Here is a 21,592-nt window from a genome sequence, read left to right on the forward strand (position 1 = left end):
AATGCCTTCTTTTGGAGAATTTTCATCAGCTAGTTGGAACCTAACCTGCTTTTACCCTGTCGTGTAGACTCTTTTCTTTCGCTGTTTTCCTAAACACTCTACCTTCTTCCTATGTGTTTGACATTAAATACCCAGCAAACTCCGCCCATGCAGCATCATTTGATGGAGCATGGTTTGTATTGGACAGAGCTCTACACTTACTCACATACACTAGAAACTTCCTCTTTGCTAAGAAATGGCTGATGTATTTTAATATGGCATAGAGAGATATATTAGCCACGAGGCATTCCTCCCCTTAGGAAAATAAAATTAGAATTGGACTGAAATACACCTTTTCCATATAATTCTTATTGTGGGCTTAATCTATCAATACAAATTACCAATTTAAATTCTCGTGAACATTCTGAATTCAGAGACATCCTTCATGTGTTTCTGATTGCTTGCATAACAGAGTTATTAACATTGTCACATTTATTATAATTCATACTTTTTAGGACAAGCTTTTCATGTGCATGTGATTCCCCCTGTTTTTCTGAATTCCTATCTATCTCTGATTTTCACATCAAAGGGTTACAAAACTAAAGATAAGAAAGTATTTCCCATTTGCCTTTTTAAAACACATAATTTCTCTGCCACAAATTACTGAACAATCCAGCTTGAATTCCAGTTTGTCCATTGTGTGTTTTTGGGTGTGTATGATGGCCCATTTCCTTTTTTCAGTTAAATACATCTGCTGTTTCAGATATCAGGTGCAACAAAGAGGCCGTTTCAATAGGCTGCTTTATTAGAAGAGATTGCTCTGCCAGGGTTGGCGGTCCGAGTCTTTTTGAGGACACTGCTGGTAAAAATGTACATTAACGATCCACCAGACCTTGAACCTATTGACCTTTCCCTCCTCTTAAACAAGTGGAACCAGAAACAATCCTAAATTGAGACTGTATTTTGACTTTTTGAGTGTAAACACAGGCATTTGTTCTTTAAGTAAACCAGATGCCTTGGTCACGGTGATGGATAATGGATCTGTGCATTCCTGGTTTCAAGAAGGCTGATACTTGCATGAACATAACTTTTAGATTAACTGGATTTCACGGCATCAGGTAACATTATCCCCACCAATAATATCGTCATATATATGGTCGTGGGGTAAGGCTATAGGCAATATTATCAGTGGGGATCATTTATGGGGTTATTGGGACCGCAGTATGCAGGGATGTCGTCCGCTCCTTTAAAAAAATTATTGGGGTTGAAGTGGTGTCCCCCGCAGGTTCCATGGCTTAATATTGCCACAAAAATATGTCAATATTTTTGTATGGCGATATTTTTGCGGGGATATTAACACATGGAACTGATTTCACAGCGTAAATTCTCAGTGCAGAAAAGCTATATGTCCCGTGTAACACAAATGTGCTATTTACCTTATTTATTTATAAAAATACTCAAACATAAATATACAAAACTTGATTTGAAATTCACATTCTGTCTATCATATCCTTGCAGAAAACTGAAATACAAGTGCACAGTTTACTATATGGTCAGCTACTTATCTGCTTTCATACCTCCACCGCCACTAATTTCCCACCATCTAAAACCGACACCCATTCTGGGTGCTTATCATACCCCACCTATCTCAGCCACCTTGTCAGAACCGCTATTCATTGCATCATTCCTGTTGCATCCACCCCTCACTGCAACGGTCTTGGAATCGTCATGCTCTGAACAAAAGCTCCTCTAGTGACTACAACCACCTTAGGGTCTTTTCATATTGCACCCATTCACATGCCTCTACATTTTTCATCTATAAGTACTTCACTCACTGTACCAATACTGTAACTCTTTGGCACCTCCTTCTGCATCACTTGGTGCTACAAGTGAGGATTCTCTAATCACTGCACCCATCCTCAGTTGTATGTGACCTTACTGCCACCATAGTCATACATCCACTCACCAAGTCCCTGGTGGAATGACAACTAGTTTCACATTCACAAGGACCTCTAATACCTGTTGCAATCTAATGATCTTGACACACTGCACACACCCTGGGACTTCCCCTCACTGAATCCATCCTGAAATCTCAACCCACTGCACAAATTCCTGCATTGATATTCTGACCTGGGACATCCACTCCTTGAACCATCCTAATACCCCTATTTCAGAGTCTGCATGTATAGGAGAAGAATTTGTTTTAGCAACCTCTAAAAATCTAACATTTCCTAAAAGCATAGAGATTTTGCATGTGACTAATTACTGGGGATTCAGGGGTGTTTCTAGATATTACTGTGTCTGATAAAGACAAGAAGGATGATTCATATTCCTGTTGACAAATGGTAATTACAGTCCCTCATATTATCCACATTAATCCTTCACTTTTCTATTTTCCCTTCTATGTTCCAGGTGCTACAGCTTTGGAATTGGACAGAATGCCTGTAGGCGGTTGGTGCAGGGCTTGGCTTCAGTCTCAAAAGGAAGCGCTGAATTCTTGGTGGAGGGAGAGAGGCTGCAACCTAAGGTATGTTAACCAGTTCTGAGGTCATCAAGGTCTTCATTACTGAGACTCCCATGACCCCGGCCTTGACACTCCCAAGACCTCCTGTCCTCTGTCTACTGTGAACGCCAATTCAGAGCCTTCCAGTCCTTTATACTTGAGACATCCAGTGTGCACAGCTATACTGTTCCAAATGCCCCCAGCGCTCAGCCTTCAAAGGCCTTCAGCACCAGCCTTCATAGACCGCCAGCTTCCATACGATATGATATGATATGATGTGGCATTTATAAAGCCTTGTGGACAATACAGAGGGTCTTGAAGTTGATCCTTGACGCCACTGGGAGCCAGTGATGAGATTTCAGAGCTGGAGAGATACGATCCCTGGGCTTGAGGCCAAGGACAAGTCTTGCAGTCCTGTTCTGGATAAGTTGTGAAGGTCAAAGAGTAGAGGCAGGAAGATTTAAAAAGAGGCTGTTGCAATAGCCCCGCCTAGAGAAGACTAGAGCTCTGGAGACAGTGAGCTTCTGGGGGAAAGTGAGAAAAGGAATAATACCTCGGAGGAGGTGCAGCTGATAGTTTGACTTATTAGAGATGTCAGAAATGTGAGGAGAAAAGGAAAGGATGGAGTCAAAGATGACACCAAGGTTCTTAGCCTCACAGGAAGGAGAATAAAGAGGGCCCAGAGTGCGCAGCCAGAGAGAGAGAGAGGAAAGGATGGAGCAGGTGTCCCAATGAGGAGGATCTCAGTCTTACTGACATTAAGGCAGAGATAATTGGTGGCACACCATTCCTGAATTGCGGTCAGACAGTCTGGTATGAGAGAAGAAGCAGAGGTGGCTGAGGGGAGCCTGAAAGAGAGCTGAGTGTCATCTGCATAACATTGAAAACTGGGCAGAAAGTAGTGATGTGGTGATCAAGAGGTGCCAGGTGGTAGTTGAAGAGCCAGGGAGAGAGGTTAGACCCTTGGGTAACACCACAAGTAAAGAGAGAGATAGAAGAGAGGAAAGACCCCAGTTGGACCTGAGAGTGTCGGTCGGTGAGAAAGGAGGTCAACCAGGCCAGGGGCTGATCAGTAATACAAAGGCTGTCCCGGAGACGATTGAGCAGGATGGCATGGTTGACTGTGTCAAAAGCAGAGGATTGATCAATGAGAATGAGGACAGAAGGGAGATTACAGTCAAGATTGTACAGCAATTCTTCATGGGTGTTCAGGAGAGCAGTTTCTATGCTTCTAGCAGGTCTGAAGCAAGACTAGTCGTCATGGAGGCAACCAACTGATTCAGTATGTAGATTAAGCTGGGAGATGGGCAGCATTTCCAAGAGTTTGCCCAGGAAAGGAGTGATTGAGATCAGCAATAGTTAGCTGGAGAGGAAGGATCGGCCGAGGGCTTCTTTAGAAGGGGGTGAACAAGAGAGTGATTAAGGGGGGAAGGGAAAGTTCCAGTGGCAAAGGAATAATTTCAGGAATCGCCCAAGGCAAGAACAAGGGTATCAATGTGGTCCTTGATAGTTCTGTATGAGAACGGGAGAACCTGCTTGGATGAGACTTTCATAGATTGGACTTGTCTAAAATCATTGTCAGAGGTGAACAGGGGAAAGGAGGAGAAAGGAGAAGGAGAGACGGCCTTAGACGGGCCAGGAGTGGTAGAGGAAGAGAGGGTGGCCAGGAAGTCCTGTGTTTTAGTAGTAAAATGAGAGTCCAAGGCTGTGCAGAAGGCCTGGGAACGAACAGGAGAGGAGGAAACTGCAGCAGGATTGGCCAGCTCCTTGCAAATTTTGAAAAAGTTTGGCCGAGTTGTTAGATGCCGCAGAGATGCGGGCTTGGATGTAGGCTCCCTTCTAAGAGAGGACAGAGAATCTGTACTGCCTTTAGAGCAGGCAGCAGGCCAGTTTGTTAGGGGGTGCACCCGAGGCCCTCCACTTCCTCTCTGCTGCCCGACGCTTGTGCTTAAGGGCGGCGAGGTCGGAATTGTACCAAGAGTTGCACTTGGATTTGGGCTTGAAGCAGATCTTCATGAAAGGGGCAAGGACATCCAGAGTGTTAGAGCTAGAGAGATGAAGGTTAGCAAGAGCTGTGTCAGGGTGTGAGTCAGCCAAAGGTGCAGGAGGAGGAAAGAAAGTAGCAGCAAGAGCCTCAACTGACACATAGTTCATGTGCAGGATGACGCCAAGGTAGGTGGCAGTGCTGGAGTCGGTTTGACCTGCGGGGAAGGGAGAGAGAGAGATGGGAAGAAAGGAGAAAGTGATCACCCCAAGAGAGAGGAGTCATGAGAGGGTTAGAGATGAGGAGATGTGAGGAGATCAGAACATCCAGGATGTGCCCTGCAGAGTGAGCCGGGCCAGAGGGAAGAATAGAGAGATAGAGAGAATTGCAGAGGTTGCGAAAGAGTCCCAAAGAAGGGCTGGTAGCATCCAAGTGGATATTCAAGTCTCTGAGGAGGAGAAGTAGAGGAAAGGAAGTTGATAAGGTGCGGGAAGCGTCTATCAAAGAGGAGGAGATTGGTGTGAGGGCCCTGGACCAAGATGGTGTTATTTAAGTAGACAATAATGATGGTTTTACAGGAGTGGAAGTGGGCCAGGAGGGCCTCTCACTGGGTGCCACCATTAATGACAGAAGACGAAAAAGGAGAGAGCGAACAGAGACCAGATGGGGTGTCCATAGGCCTGGAGAGGGAACAAAAAAGAGTATGTCGGTAAGGGTCTGTCTGGAGGAAGCACTGGTATAGGTATCAGTGATAGGGAAGCCTGGGTTGGAGACCAGGATGTCCCTTTTGAACTTCTTCCTGCAAGACATAGTGAGAGGGATATGATAGTTGATAGAAAAACAGTTAGAAAAGATAGGTGAGACAGAGAGCACCATAGGGGGTGCAGGAGGAAAAAGGGGGAGTGGGGGTGGGGAGCCCAGGCAGGGGAGGGGGTAGGGGTGTTCACCGAGTGGGTGGCAGACTCACAAAGCCTATGTCCCTCAGAGTCTCACTGTGTCCATATCTAAGACACTTAGGGTACTAGCTCCCAAGCGCCCGAGCCCAACTGCCCAAGGTACCTAACCATTAAAGCTCAAGCCAATCAGCTTTATAGTCACAAGGCCTTCAACCCTTAGATACCCATGGTTTCCAGCCCTCGGATTCTCTGTGTACATAGCTGTAAGATTTCGAAATATCCAAGTCCCAGGAACACCCACCTGGAAATCCACGATTTCTCAAGCCATAGAGTCCCAGTGTCTAACATCCTAATTCTCCAAAAGCTGGAAATGTTCAGTCTTCTAATATGATCGCCTTTGAGCCAAATTTCCCAGAGTGGAGATTCCCTGGTACATCAGTGCCAAGATTTCCAAGGACTTCACCCATCAGACACCCAGGGCAGCACATCCTGGGAGTCCTAGGACTCCAAACCTTGAGACTTGTGTGCACTCTAATCTTTGATTCCAAGGATCCAATATCTTGAGACACTGAAGGACCACAATTGAACTTGCAAGATCCTGGGTTCTGAGACTTCAAGTTCTCTAGCCCAGAGATTCCCAGGTCTCCATCTCAATGACTGCTAGAAAGTCTGATATTGCTGCATTCAGGCAATTATTTTATGTGAATGTTTTCACATTAAAACATAAGACTCCCAAAGCTCCCAGCCATGAGCCACAGAAATCCATGACCCTTCAGTCTCCCAAAGCCTTCAGCCCTCAATCACACATGTCCACATCTGAAGTGCTGCTTTAGGCATGGTATCAGCGACTACAGAGGCATACATTCCTGAGACTCCCACAGCCCAAAAGTCAGTGACGGCAAATGATCACAACATTTGAGTTGCAAGGTTCTGAGCCCTGCCACTAAAATGCCTCCAGCCCAAACCATGAAACTACTTACCTATGGGTCTTTCAATGAAGATGTGTAGGCAAGGGGGCATTCTTTGTTCCCTGCATTGCTTCATGGGATGATAGACACTGTCCAGGCAGTGAGAGCATTTTAAATATGTTTTACAAGCAATACACAGGATCATTATATGTGGAATATATGCTATTGAACTTTATGATATGAGATGCATGAGTTATGGACCGTGGCTCACACATCAGAATAGGTGGATGCCCAATCACAGTGCAGTTACACATTCTGGAGTGCGGCAGGTGCTCATAGGAGTTACAAAGGTGCCAAGTAATGTAGAACGATGCAGTCTGCATAATTAAGAAAACGAAATATAGAGATCATATATCAGCTAGAAGAAAGGAGTTACACTGGCTCACAATAGAGGACAGAGTCAAGTTCAAGGCCATGACGATATCCCAGAGATGTCTTTCTGGAGTGGCGCCAACCTATTTTAAAAAACAACTCTCACTGTACGCGCCCCAGAGATGTCTAAGATCAGCAGACGTAGGACTCCTGAACATACCTGATGCCAAACTGGCAACTGGACGAGGCAGATCTTTTCCGGTCAAGGCTGCGAATTGTTGGAATAAGCTACCTGCTGCTTTGAGACAAGATGGAAACTACCTTAGCTTCAGGAAAGCACTGAAAACCTTCCTATTCCAGTGATGTTAAAGAACTCATGGCATCTTTCAGGTTTTTCCAGGGCACTAAGAATCTGGAAAGTTTCCATATCTGTAAATTTTGGAGCATTGTGTGAGGCAAATGATGAAGACCCACATAAAGGGAACATCTCGGATGATGAGAGCTCATTTCAGAGAGCAAGGAAGCAAGAGCTCACATGGGGTTGGCATGTAGGGATATGCTTAGTATCCCACAAGTGATATCCTTTACTCCTGTTGACCACTGTGTCTCCCCTTACAGATTTCCACACCTTTGTTTCACGCTCATTTTCTCACATGCATTACCTTTTACCTCAGGCTTCCACACAGTGTATTATTCCCACATCCATCAACAAGTGCCTAACTCCCAGCGGCCCACAAATGCTGTCACGCAGTTAGTGTTTGACTCCCTTTCTCGTATTTTCAGTTGCCCACATGTTGATTCCCTGAATTCACACTGTCTATTTTCCTTCTATGCAGATGATGAAGTCTCTTAAGAAGGCCATGGCACCCGTCTTGAGTGATGTCACAGTGGAGTGGGTATTTCCAGAAGCGACTGAGGTCCTTATCTCTCCTGTGAGTGCCAGCTACCTCTTCCCTGGAGATAGACTGGTGGGCTATGGTGTCGTGTGCGATACATCCCGCTACGTCTCCAACCCTAGATCTGTAAGTGTCACCAAATAAAGTTCTTTATCATGCTCTGCTTTTCATACCTCACTTGTGGACCTTAGAGTGGATTGGCACTCCAAAGGAGGAACATATCTCCCAACCATGCTTCAGTGTTTGAACAGATCCATGGACGCACCCTCCCATATTGTATGGCTTGCTTGTACACTGAATCTGAAGCGCACATTCTTTGTCTGTGTTACTTATTGTGGTCACCTGTGTCCTAGATGTCCGGACATTTTAATATACCACATGTTTTCTTCTTAGATTGTACAGTGTCTAAATAATTTATTCAGCCATAGTACTAATGTTGTAGCGCCCTTTGGAAAGGAGACGGTTGGAAGATGCAGCTCCCTTAGAAGTCTTATAGATTTCTGCACAACATTGTAATCAAATAAATGGGGGATATGGAGGGCAGGGATTGCCCTTGTCCTTGTGTATCATGATGTCTTGACTCATAGGGTGTCTTGAGAACCATTGTGTATGGAGGCATCATGGGTGTCTCATCTTGGGGAGTAACTTTCCAAAATTATATATTTTGTTTTTAGTTGGTGGGTGGTTTTGAATCTTTGATTCGATGGTATTTCTAATGTATATAAGATAACATGCGTACGTGTTGTGCAGCCTCTTATAAAGTTAAATCTAAGATTACACAATAAGCAAAATGTGTTTTACCTTTGCTTTGAGAGAAAGAATGGGTTTTTACTGATAAAGCCTATTTTCTGAAAGAATGTGAAGTTACTGGAGTGAGAGGTTAAATGAACTGGGTGAAGAGAATTTCAGCTTTCCTGCTATGCTGACCCATAGAAGTTGGTATTATGAGGTTATCTGAATAACATACATTACTGACTGTCAAATTTAGCAGCAGCCACCAAAACACTCATTTTATGTCATGTCAAAAAGGACACACTCTCTTGATCATCAGCAGGTGGGGATGGCATTGTCAGACTCCTGAAGCCCCGTTTTATACATCAGAGAACAAGTGCATATTTGATCGTTCAACCTAGAGGTCCTAAGTAGCATGTTTATAATGTCTTGCTGTGCTTGCTTACTGCCCACTTGCCAGTATTGTAGAAAGAAGAGTGGTTCAACACTTAGGAGATTTATTTTCTTTGTCACCTCTGTGTAGAGTTCCCTCTTTTTGGTGAAAGAGTTACAGGTCATCACTAAACCATTAGGTCAAATACCTGTCAGAAGGTTACAGAAGATAGTCCAGCTCATGATGAAGGCAAACAATCGAAGGCAACTCAAACTGTCTAGCAGGTACGCTTTGAGGGATGCATAATGCTTACAGATGAGTAGAATGGTCATACATCTTCCTTAAAACCGGGAGGGTGAGATATAGCAACTGCTCAGTTGACCCAGCAGTCCCTACAGAAATCCACCATGTCAAAAAGCTCAAACCCTACTACTGTTTCTTCTTGTGGCTTTGGGAGAAAAGGAGTGCAAGTCCCCACCACCCCAAATTATTTCATGCAATTGAAAGAAATGTGTTACTGGCAGTAATGCATTTGGCCTCCACACTGACACCCAGGCAGAAAGTAGAATGGTGGACATTGTTTCATCATTAATAGCAAGATCCATTCATATTCCAATGACACTTTTTACCAGAAGGTTTCCATAATGAAAGTCCTTCCCTGATAAAGGGCATGTTTCACTAAAATAGAAGATAGGATTTTGGTTCCCTACAGGCCTCATGACCATCAAAACATAACTCCTCATCACCAAGAAAAAAAAATATCGGGTCCAAGAATAACTCTCTAAAGGCAGCTTAACAACTTCACTTTCCAACGGTGTATCACTGCAAAATCTCTTGCGTTAATCATCATTAGTGAACTAGTCCTTAAATCCCATGTTGCGAGAAATAGCAGACTGTTATGTACTATTCATGCTGCAAACAGTTAAACCCTATTAAGCAGAAGCAGACTTCAGAACAAACTTCCAATATCTAGTCCTTTTGCACTTAGATGGCACCCACTCCTGACTGGCATCATTGACACAAGACCTGCTCTCCAGACGAGTGTCCGCTGTGCAGTGTTTTGACAAGTCAATAGCCTAAAAAATGCAATCATATCACACCAACTTTGATAAGCATACATAGCTGCCTATTTAAGGCCGCTTCACCTTCAAGGTCTGCTCCATAATGCATACGGAAGTGACAGCTAGGTCACCACCTTCTCCTGCAGGGAAACTCACCAACTTTAGAAGGAGAATGTTGCACACCGAGCCACAACATAGGCAGACTTCAGACCCAAACTCACACATAGGAAAAGACAGAAGACACGATTTTGCTTTCTCCAAATATGACACCCAGGATCTTTAACCACATTCCACCTCACATCCGACGTGTCCTTATAACTCCAAATTACCTGCTTCTTAATTGAGCATTTCATTCAACGCAGATGAATCCTTCCTTTGTAGTTCGGCTTTCCCCCTTTTCTTCTGACATTGTCGGTGTATTTTCCAAGGTCTTGAAGGGGTTCCCTCAGACACCCTGGCACCAGAGACCATGACTTTTACCTTGTTCCCCTGAACATCACTGAGACCTTAACCCTCTACAACGCTCAGTAGCTCAAGAGCTAAGCTTTCTATCTGTAAGAAACTAAGTGACATAATAAAGCTCTTCTTCCCATTCTTTTTTGTGGCACCAAAGATAGCTCAGCAATGTGTATATGCCATCCACACTGATGACATCCAGCGTGTGAAAATGAATTGTTACCCAATGACAGCTAAGGTCTAACATCGTTTCTAAGCTGTCGTTCCCAAATATTACATCAAGCCATATCTTTACTCAAAATCCCTGATCAAATTCACTGCTTCTTGTTCCCAAAGCTGCATCGACAGAGCTGAAGTGTGGGGTGTATGAAAGAAGATTTAGTACTGGAATGAATAAAGATTATAAAGATGCACACCGCATTCAAAGCGTTGGTGAGCTCACTGGTAGCTTAGAGGTTTTGAGGATTCTGAGCATGTCCAACTACTTCAAGGGGTACTGGTGGATTACCCTGATGAGTGGTGACAGAGGGGCAACATCATTATTAATTCCAGTGGGATGAGTACATCGCCATGTGATACTGTTTGGGTTGGAAAATGCACATGCCATCTTCTGGAGAATGGGCAATCAGACCATCCTTGAACTTGATGGCTTCTGCACCTCTATGTCTTGATATTCTGTGGCCATGGTGCTTAACCAGTCCAACAATCAGAACAGTGGGTGCTTCAGAGACTGAAAGTGTATTTCTGGGAATACCTATTCTGAAAGCCCCTGGTTTTTTGGAAAGTGTTTGATGTTCAGATTGATGCATCTGACCATGGGTTGGGGCCTGCCATATCTTAACTGAACGAGAATAGCTGGGGACACCTATTGGTCTTCAACAGCTGGAAACTAATTTCACAAAACCAAACAGGGCCATTATGGGAAGGACGAGTCCTTTGCTATTTTTAGGTGTTAAAAACGTTAAGACTCCATATGTTTGCAAACTAGTTATTGGTTCCAAAGCAATTGTATTGGCTTAATGCCAGGAAGGTTGTGAACCTAACATGACTGAGCTCATGCATTCACATCTTTACTATTCCACGCATTAAGTCACCCAAACACTCACCTTCCCACTCACCCGTCCATTGACTACCTCACTATTCCTCTACCTCATGCTTGTGGAAGATTCACTCTTGCACACTTTTTTTCTTCCACCATTGTTGCCTCGTGTGGTTAGTCACTCATCCACATTTTATTGTATATGTTATTTACTGTATCAATTGTAACTTCTGTCTCTATTGTATTTATTGTCTCAAATGTAACTTTGAGTCAACCACTTTATCTCTTCCTCAGTCATACAATCTCACCACTGCTATCTCTACATTACTCACTTTAATCTCCTCTGTTACTTTGTGCCTTTCACTTTTGTTCGCCATTACCTAGACTCTCCCTAACTTTTATGCTTCCCTATTTGTGCTGCCCTTTCCTTCACTTACCTCTGACTCATACCCAAACCTCTCTATTTCTCTCTTTCTACCATAGTTCTCCCCATCTCTCCTCCATATATCCTTACCACTGTTCTCAATGTCTTCTCTATATTCCTCAGTTATGAGGAAACTGAAAGGAAACACGGATTCAAGGTAAGTGAATTACCTTTAATAATCGGCCTGCTCGGAGCCTCCAAGCGACCTCCGAGCACCCGCCAGCAACCGTCGCCTTTGACTCGCAAGCCCACCCACGTACCATGTAGCGGGGCTCACGACACAGACGTGGAAAGAAAGCAAACGATGCAATCATTACATATCTTTACCCTTAACAGAAAAGAAACAACAAAGGTAAAAGTGAAAGATAAAATACAGATCACAAAACGCAAATTGCATATTGCTGGATACACACAAACAGGTGAATCAATTGCAAAACATCATATAAAAAAACAATAAGAACAAAGAATAAGAACAAAACAATCCTTACTATACCTATTGCACATAGTCACTCAACCACCCTGGCTTTTTCGGAATTCTCCTTTGAGCTCCCTGAGTTCCACCACCAACACTCATTCCAGGTGGAGCATCAAGGACAGCCTCTTGTTCACACTCCTGTCCCATTCTTCCACTACCCAACTGCACACCATCCAGAACCTCCTCATCATCACCTCCTCCTCCCTGCACCTCTTTAGCCTTAGCTAAACTGCCCTTTGTCCATACCTCACCACCCTCAAGGATCACCACACCTTCCTTCACCACAGCAATCTTCTTAGGGCTGATAAACTTGCTTTCAACACATGTGTTGGTGAACCTGGGATTCTTAAAGAAAACGGATTCTCCAATCACCCAATCGCGAACTTTAACACACTCTCTCCTGTCAAACTGCTCCTTATTCTTGCTTTGACCCTGCCTGGCTGACCTCATTATTTGCTTCCTGTCCACCACAACTGCACCTGCCAGCCCAAGCCAACCTGGGCAAAGTTTTGTACCTGGTTCCCTTCCTTTGAGTTGCACAAAAGGAGAGACCTTGGTGACCGAATGCGGTGTGGTCACATAACTCCAAGTCATGTGATTGAGCACCTTCTTATATGGCTGCCTTGTACACATAGCCAGTTGAATCCCACCCTTCAAATACCTGTTGACTCTCTCAACTAGTCCGTCGGCCCTTGGATGGTACAATGCTGTCCTCATATGTGTGATTCCATAACCTCTCAAAAATGTCTTAATAAAATCTGACATAAACTGAATGCCACTATCTCAGAGGGACATCCTTCCTTAAGAAAGATCCTCTCTAAGAATAACACCAACTCTTTGGCTGTCACCTCTCTGACTGCTACACATTCAATCCACTTGGAGTGATAATCTACCAGCACAAACAGGTACTTAAGCCATCACCTCATCCTGCAATGGGTCCCATAATATCCACTACTAATTTCTGCCACGGTTGTCCGGAACAGTATTGGGAATCAATGGAGTCTCTCGAACCACCTTAACTTTATCACTCATCTGACATGACATGCAATTTTTAACACACCTCTCTGCCATCTTATCCATTCCTGGCCACCAGTAACTTTGTCTCAATTTCCGCTTCATGGCCCCTTCATCTGGATGACCCTGATGTGCTAACTCCACAAGTACTTCTCTAATAGCTCCTGGAGGTATGAGAAATCTCCCTCTCCTCAACTTGCCTTCAATAAGGTTCAATTTTTCCCTGACCTCCCACAATACCTCAAACCTTTTATCCAGAACGGCTTTGTTGGGCCAGCCATCCACAGTCGATTGCTTAACCAACCTTAAATCATCATCCATAAGTTCCCCCTGTTGCCAGTCCTCACATCCCACACCACACTCCAACTCAGCCACCACACACTCCTCATTCTCCTCTGTCTTTACACACTGTCCCCTCTCCACAGGCAATCTAGAGAGACAGTCGGCTACCACCTTCTTCTTACCTTGTAGATAACTTACATCAAAATTGTAGGCCCGAAGACCCAAACCCCACCTGCTTATTCTGGGCGAGCCCAACGCCCATCTGCCACTGTCAAACAGTTGAAGCAATGGTTTGTGGTCTGATCTTACAATGAACCTTCTGTCCCATAGAAAGTACTGGTTGACTGCCCAAAACATGGCCAGAGCTTCTCGTTCAATGACCGAATAATTCTCCTCGGCCCCCTTAAGTGTACGAGAAGCAAAGGCTATTACTCTCTCAGTGTTGTTTTTATCGTACTTGTGGCACCTAGGCCCAACATACTGGCATCTACCGCTAAACCACATTTATCACTGGGATTGAATTTACCAATTGAGGGTGCTCTAGCTATCGCTTCGTTAATTTTGTCAAAGGCCTCCTCACACTCTACACTCCAGAGAAATGTTACCCCTTTCTTCAACAACCCCCTAAGGAGTGTGGAAATGGCTGCAGAACCCTTTACAAATTTATGATAATATTCGGCCAGGCCGAGGAACGACCTCATCTGATCTTTATCTAATGGCGGTGGCGCTTCCCTGACTGCATCCACCAGACTATTCTTTGGTCTCACACCTTCACTCGAAATCACACGACCCAAATACTCCACACATCCTACCGCTATCTTGCATTTGCTCCTTCGCACTGTCAAACCAGCCTCTCTGAGTTTGCATTTCATCATGTTTAGCAATGGAATCTGCAAAAATCAAAATATCATCTTGTAAAACAACAATGTTTGGCACCCCTTCCATAATTGTCTCCATCACCCTCTGAAAAACTGCCGCCGCCGACGCCAAACCAATTGGCATCCTGCAATACTTAAAAGTTTCAAGGATGGTCACAAATGCCGTCAAGTGTTGAAAGTTTTCTGAAAGCGGTACTTGATGGTACGCTTGTGACAAGTAGATGACAGAGAAGACATTTGCATTGTTGAGGGTTGCTAACTTTTCGCCAATTATGGGGAGTGGATGCCCATCAACCAAGATGTTCCTGTTCAGATCTCTTAAGTCCACACAGAGTCTTATATCCACACTCACCTTGGCAACGACAACCACAGGAGACAGCCATTCTGAGCCATCAATCCTCTCAATGATCAGTCTTTGAAGTAAGCTTTCGATTTCCACCTTCACTTTGTCCGCTAAATGTTGAGGTACTGACCTCACTTTGTGATTCTTTGGGACAGCCTTACATTTAAGTCTGATTTCATGTTCAAATCCTCTCAACATTCCTAAATCTTCTGAGAACACAATAGGAAATTCCAGCTCCCATCTATCTCCACTTCAGCGATGGTAATAGGGGATTCCGCAATGGCCTGGATTCTTATCCCCAACTTTCGCTGCTCACCCCATCCCAGGAGCGAAGTGACAAAACATCTGCCTCACAACTTCTGCCCTTATACTTAATTATAGCCGAGAATTTCCCGAAGACTGCAATCTTAACTGTTCCATGGGCATAGGGCTCAATTCCATGCTCCTTCAGCTGTTCTATTCTTCCTTGGACACAACCCTCGTAGATCCCTTTCGACATTATAGTCCATGGAGAGCAACTGTCCACTTTCATTCTAACAACTCTTCCATTGATTAAGAACATATCCATCTCACCTTTTCTGCTATTGGGCATATCCCCTACTTCCAGCACGTGTTTCCCTTGAAAACATTGTGGAACTGCCAAACTCTCTTCTTGTTCTGGGCACCTTCCTCCAGCCTCCACATTCTCCACCTGATCAGATTCTCTACAGACTATTGCGAAGGGCCCCTTCTTCTTACACTTCAGACAATTGACATTCCTGGCAGGACAAAAAAATGTTGGTGGATATGTGGCGATTGCTCCCGCACTTGAAACATTTAACTTCCCTACTTGCCCCAGCCCTTCTGTTGCCTTTGATCGCCGCAACTTGATTCACTTGCTTGTCGGCCCTTATACTTGGCATGTACTTGAAAGTCGGTTCCATGCTCCTAGCCATCTCTACTGCTTGCTCCAGAGGAAGGTCCTTAGATAGGAGTCTTTCCTGAACCTTGGCACTGTTTGTGGATCGCACCAGTTGATCACGTATAAGTGAATCCATGAGAGGCCCAACGTCACAGTTGTGACTCAATGTTCTCAGCGCAGCGATGAAACTTTCAACCGGTTCTTGGGACTCTTGAGATCTCTGAAAGAATTTGTGTCTCTCCAAGGTGATATTTCTTTCCAGCTCAGAGTGGCATATTAATTTTCTCTCAGCTATAATGTATTGATCTGCATCTCTTTGACCCTCTTGGGGAAGTTCAGGCATTCCATCAAAAACACTGCGTTCTTACGCTCCCAGGTTGTGCAACAGAATTGCTTCTTTCCTTGCCGGCGCAAACTTCTCCCCCCTATAGCCACCAAATATGTGTCAAACTGTTTTTTCCATCGATCCCATCTAATTGTCAGGGTGCCGGGCTCTGGTAGGAACGGTGGGGGAGGGGGCATACTTGCTGCTGCCATTTTTTAGAACTGTATTCCAACACCAGCCCTACTGCCTCACTCTCTGTATCAGTTGTTGGATACTGTATTTGGAATACCTTGCTTCTCCCCAGAGAATTAACTCTATTTCCAATGTCTGTCAACATGCTGCTCAGCTTGTCAAAAATATTGTGCAGGATTCCTTGTAAAGTTGTCCCAGCGTCCCCATTCTCTGCTTAAAGTCCCTTGTGTGAGCTTTGTGGGCAACTTAATCACAGTGCTATGCTATAGAGCCCCTGTGTCTCCCCTGTTATCTTGCATTGCCTTGTCTTTGCTGAGCGCTGTTATAGGGTCCCTGTGCTTCGCCTGTTAACTTACCTTTCCTCCACTCAGTCAGCTCCTCCCCCTGGGAGGGGTACGTTGCACGTATTATCAGCCCAAAGGGAAAGAGGTTGATGCGATGGCACTAGTGTGCTGGGCACCACTTTCTTTGGTGGGGCCCCTCTCACCTGTGGCCGGATTTGTGGAGGAGCAGCAGGGTTGAAACGCCATGCCGTGCGATTGCCCCGCAGCAGGCCCATTTCTCTGTGATCCTCGTCACCAAAATGTTAGGAAACACGGATTCAAGGTAAGTGAATTACCTTTAATGACGGGCCCGCCCAGATCCTCCAAGCGACCTCCGAGCACCTGCCAGCAACCGTCGCCTCTGACTCGCAAGCCCACCCACGTACCACGTAGCAGGGCTCACGAGTCAGACGCGGAAAGAAAGCACACACTGCAATCATTACAGAAACCTAATTGAATTAGGAATTACATGTAGTACTGGGTGCTTCCACAAAACTTAAGACTGGTGAAGGGATGATTTGGAATAAATCATAACCACTAATATTTCTCTCTGCAACCCTCGTGGACACCGTTTTTCAGCATGCAATGACGTTCTAGAAGGGAAAATCATATGTGCATCAGGTTTCGTCTAACGCCATAAAAGGGCAGTCCAGGCCACAGGTCAGGGCTACATGCCTTCTGAACGAGACCACAAGCAATCCCAGATATGGTTTGGCCACATTAGGCATCATCAGTGATGTTTTGCTTTGTCTCTAGGCACAGGAAGCTCGGGACCCACATTGCGGAAAATCCGTCCCATTGTGGTGACTGCAAAAGATTTACTGTCAGTTTCTCTGCAGGATCCTCAGATTCCTGAAGATCGTAAGCACTCTAAAAATCAGGTCCTAATCAACTCAGTGATATTAATTCTATTGGTTACAGAAGGATAAAGAATAAAGAACCGAGTCACACCTGATGGCCTTCAAACCTACACATTTCAGCAGCACATTCTTAATCCACCAATGTATCATGCAATTCAAAATCCACCAAGATATCATGTATCTGTTGAAGCTGAAACCAGGAAAGGTTGGATGAAAATCCACCAGAGGACTTTACCTCTGTGGTATTCCAACAGAATACCACCAGAGGTATTCCTTGAAACGCTGAATCTAGCGGATGGTAATGCTGGCAGTATTTTGCAAATACAAGAGAGAGAGTGAGGAAACTACATTTCTCAAACTGCAACTGGTTTTATAAATCAAATATAAGTGTGGGATAGCTGAAAGTGCAAGGGGTGAGCTAATGATGTCCTGGTATTATCTAAATGTAAACAAACTGAAAGGAAGGTTCTGTGTACATGTTGTGCTTGGTCATTCATTCATCTAACCACAACTTTTTTTTAATGGTTGTTAGGACAATTTATTTTAAATATCAGAGAGGTATGGGAAAAACCAGATGTAGCACATGGACATAATTCAAATTGTTTAATTAACATTTCTATATTCATAAAGATCACAAAAGTCAGCCAACAGGTGTTTTAGACACCGGCAGGACTTCCTCAAGGCTAAGTAAATTAAAACAGATTAAACACAAAAAACATGTTATACATGTGTGTCCAAAGATCAATTATATGAAGCCCATGGAGTAAAACACCAGCATTTTCCACCAATAAAGTGGTCAGATGAATTAGTGACCAAGCACAGCATGTGCATTGGACCTTCCTTGCACTACTTTGAAAATAACACTGGAATTACCATTACCATTAAACATGAAACCCCTTTTGTCTCAATATAAAAAAGGTTGATTATAAGGAATGGTTTATTCGTTAAGACATACATTTGCTTTCAGTGGGATTCAAATAAAATTAGATACATTGTTAACCTGATCTGTCAGTGTCCTTAGGTAAAGCTCAATGTATCAATCATTTCTATTTGAACCTGGATAAAAGAGGTATCTGGTATACTGAGGCCCCGCCCCTGTCTCAATCAAATAACAGTGGAAAATGATGTGTACCAGAAAAAAATGTGCGTATTCCGAGCTAGTCTAATTGGTTATTTTCCTATGTTTTAAAACAACCGAATACAATTTAAGTTTTGAAAACAATCACTTATTTATTGTTCTCCTTTCAAGTAGGAGTTATAGTTTCAAATGTGCCCAGCCGGCACATTTTTCGACCCTGGGTCATTGTCAAGGCTTGTACATGTGCTTTTTTTTAACAGAATAACACCTTCTCTCGTTTCTGAATCATATTTATAACCATGTGTAGACATTCAAATTATACACATTTTTGACTTATTTTTAAAAGTCCCACAAATAAACCGACATACATATTGCAGTTCAAATAAGGAGATTTTCAGTAAAAAGAGAGAGAGAGAGAGAGAGAGAGAGAGAGAGAGAGGACATTTCTCATCAATCAAAACAATTGAAGTGGTGATGGTGACTCTAGTACTACCATGATGACTTTGCTTACTGGAGACTGCAAGAGATCCCTCAAACAGAATTTTACTTAAAGTACAAACCTAAACTACAGTATGCAAATTTCGGTTTTATTTTATGTTAACAATCGGATAAAAATGTCTTCATCATACTAACTTTATTTGAATGTGGAACATGTTGTATACTAGAAAGAATTGTGCTTGTCCCAAGCTAGTCCAATTGGGTATATTCTTATGTTTTATAAGAACCAAATACAACATTAAGTATTGAAAACATTCACTGTTGTATTGTTCTCCTTTCAAGTAGGAGTTATAGTTTCATATGCGCCTAGCCGACACGTGTTTCGACCCATGATTGATTTCAAGGCTTGTACATGCGCTTTTTACAGAATAAGAAATTCTTTGGTTTCTGAATCATAGTTGTAACCATATGTAGACATTCAAATGAAACACATTATTGACATATTTTTTGAAAAAACACGAATAAACCAACATAAATATTGTAGTTCAAATAAGGAGATTTTCATTAAGATAAAAGCAGAGACCATATATCAAACACAGATATGCAAAAGGAAAAATTATATAATATTGTATTATTACAGATAAGGAGAGAAAATGAACAAGGTAAAAATAAAAAATACAAAAGAGAGAGAAAAACGAAGAAACACAATTGGTCCAATGTTTTTGCTAATATTCTAATATCAACTTAATTGGATGTCATTGGATACCGTCACCAAGTATGTGATATAGATAAAATAATGATGAGGGCTAAGTTCCTTCAATTTTCCCATTTGGTGACAATATGAATGTATTTATAATCGTTTCTAGACATGAGAGAAACTGTGCAACAAAACAAAAATTCTGTTTGAGGGATCTCTTGCAGTCTCCAGTAAGCAAAGTCATGACAGTACTACTAGAGTCTCCATCACCAATTCAATTGTTTTGATTGATGAGAAATGCCCTTCTCTCTCTCTCTCTCTCTCTCTCTCTCTCTCTCTCTCTCTCTCTCTCTCTCTCTCTCTCCCTCTCTCTTTCTCTCTCTCTCTCAATAGATTGTCCCACTAATAGTCAGGCAAGATCAGGCAATCTACTCCAACTGTGCACAGCTGACTCCAATTGACTCTTTACACCAGTATAAAAGGTGTGATTTTGCCAGAAGCAATGAGCGAACTGCAGATGCCGACTGAACAAGAGGAGCCAAGGTGCAGGAAGAGCCAGAAATAGAAGCCTGGAGAGTATGAAGGGGAGCGGCGTACCGAGACACTAGCCCGGTGTGTTTGAGGGGATGCAGCGAGGCAAAAGAGCCATGTCTCCCGAAAGCTGGAGTGAGGCCGACTGTGACTTGCTGGCTGAGTCCAGAGAGATGCTTGTTACCTTTGGACGTGTGCCGGTCCCATTGGGTGTCTCAGGGGCAGGTGGTGAGACCCTGACCTCATCCCAATGTATCCCAAGGAGACCACTCACCATTGCCGCGCTACCCTGTGAGTCTCATTAAATTGCAAAGAGAAACTCAGGAGCGTGAGGGTGGCTGAAGCGGGAGTGGAAACAGACAAGATTTCCAATTGGCTCAAATGTAAAGAAAGCCAAAAGCAAGAGAGAAAGTAAAGAGAGCGGAAAGCAAGAAAGAAAGCATGAAGAAAGATGCGCTAGCAGTACAGAAGTAAAAAGAGATAAGAGGAAAGTGAACTTTAAAGAATGTAAGGAAAAAGAGACGGTGCGAGTGACCTGAAACAGGAAAGAGGGTGCGAGTGACGCAACAGAATGGAAAAGTGAAAGCAAAAATGAGAGAAAATGAAAAGAGGGTAAGAGTGACCCGAAGGTTGAAAAGGGAAAGTGCAAGCGGCACGACAAAGAGAAACGAAAGTTCAAGGGTGCACCACCAAAAAAACAATGTGTGCCAGGGGCACGATAAAGACAAGAGGAGTGTGCAAGAGGCACACCAAGATAAAGAGGGTGCAAGTGTGCACAATAGAAAAGAAGGCGTGCAGGAGGCATGGCGAAGTGAGAAAGAACAGAGTGAAAGAGGCACAGATGGGAAACGGTGCCAGAAGAAAGTTACAGAGAATAAGGAGAGGGGTTAGAGGTGACAGTGGTCAGAGTGGCTGCGCCTGGGAGGATCAAAGAACCCAGTGTTTTCTAAAGCCTTTGATACTACCCCCATGTAGGAACTGTACAGTCAAAGGTGCATCCTGACCAGGAGAACTTTGTTTAAAGATGAAAGGGGCCTAGGCTTGGGGAAGGGAACCCTGAGAGGCCTAACAAGAATTGTGCAAGAGACATTGTTGAATTTTGTAAAGAGAAGCCTAAACCTGTGAGCTATCGACCGAGATACAAACTGCGATTTGGCACTGATCGTGAAACCTTATAGCCACAGATACCTTCACTCATTAGCTGTGACCAGTGCCGCTGCTTTCCTGCCAGCCAAATTCTGCGCACAACTCTTTCCCATTTTTAAGTGTTCTTGAGTAGAACACTCCCCTCAAACTTCTATTCAGGGCAGTTGCTGCAATAAAGCAATTCTAAGTGACTGTCAGGGATTCCAAGAGTTATGAGGCACCAAAGGGCAATACTTCATTTCGAAAACATAAATCTGGTACCGTTTTAAGGAAGGGGGTTGGTGCCAAAATGGTACTTCTCCTGTGATTATGCTATGGTTTGGAAACAGTTGATAATCAAGTCAATGTTGCCATTTTTCATTCATTTAAACTGAGCAATAACTATCCCCATCTTTTTCCCAGTTGAACAGTATCACAAAACATACATGATCTCTTTTTCTGCCCTCCATACATGTTCCACTACTTCATGGGGGTATGATGCAGTCT

The 21,592-nt window shown here is 43.7% G+C and overlaps 1 protein-coding gene across 1 annotated transcript in view; it reads left to right on the plus strand.

Annotated features, from left to right (window-relative positions):
* The window catches only part of VWA5B1 (von Willebrand factor A domain containing 5B1), a 1,692,038-nt gene that overhangs the window by 1,003,605 nt on the left and 666,841 nt on the right, over positions 1 to 21,592 (plus strand). The window contains exons 11-12 of the mRNA XM_069610372.1: positions 2,392 to 2,506; positions 7,479 to 7,664. Coding sequence (XP_069466473.1) covers positions 2,392 to 2,506; positions 7,479 to 7,664 — 301 coding nt within the window. The remainder of the gene's footprint in view (positions 1 to 2,391; positions 2,507 to 7,478; positions 7,665 to 21,592) is intronic.

Source organism: Ambystoma mexicanum, chromosome 8 (assembly GCF_040938575.1).
Source record: "Ambystoma mexicanum isolate Mex_15411 chromosome 8, UKY_AmexF1_1, whole genome shotgun sequence".
Classification (NCBI taxonomy): Eukaryota; Metazoa; Chordata; class Amphibia; order Caudata; family Ambystomatidae; genus Ambystoma; species Ambystoma mexicanum.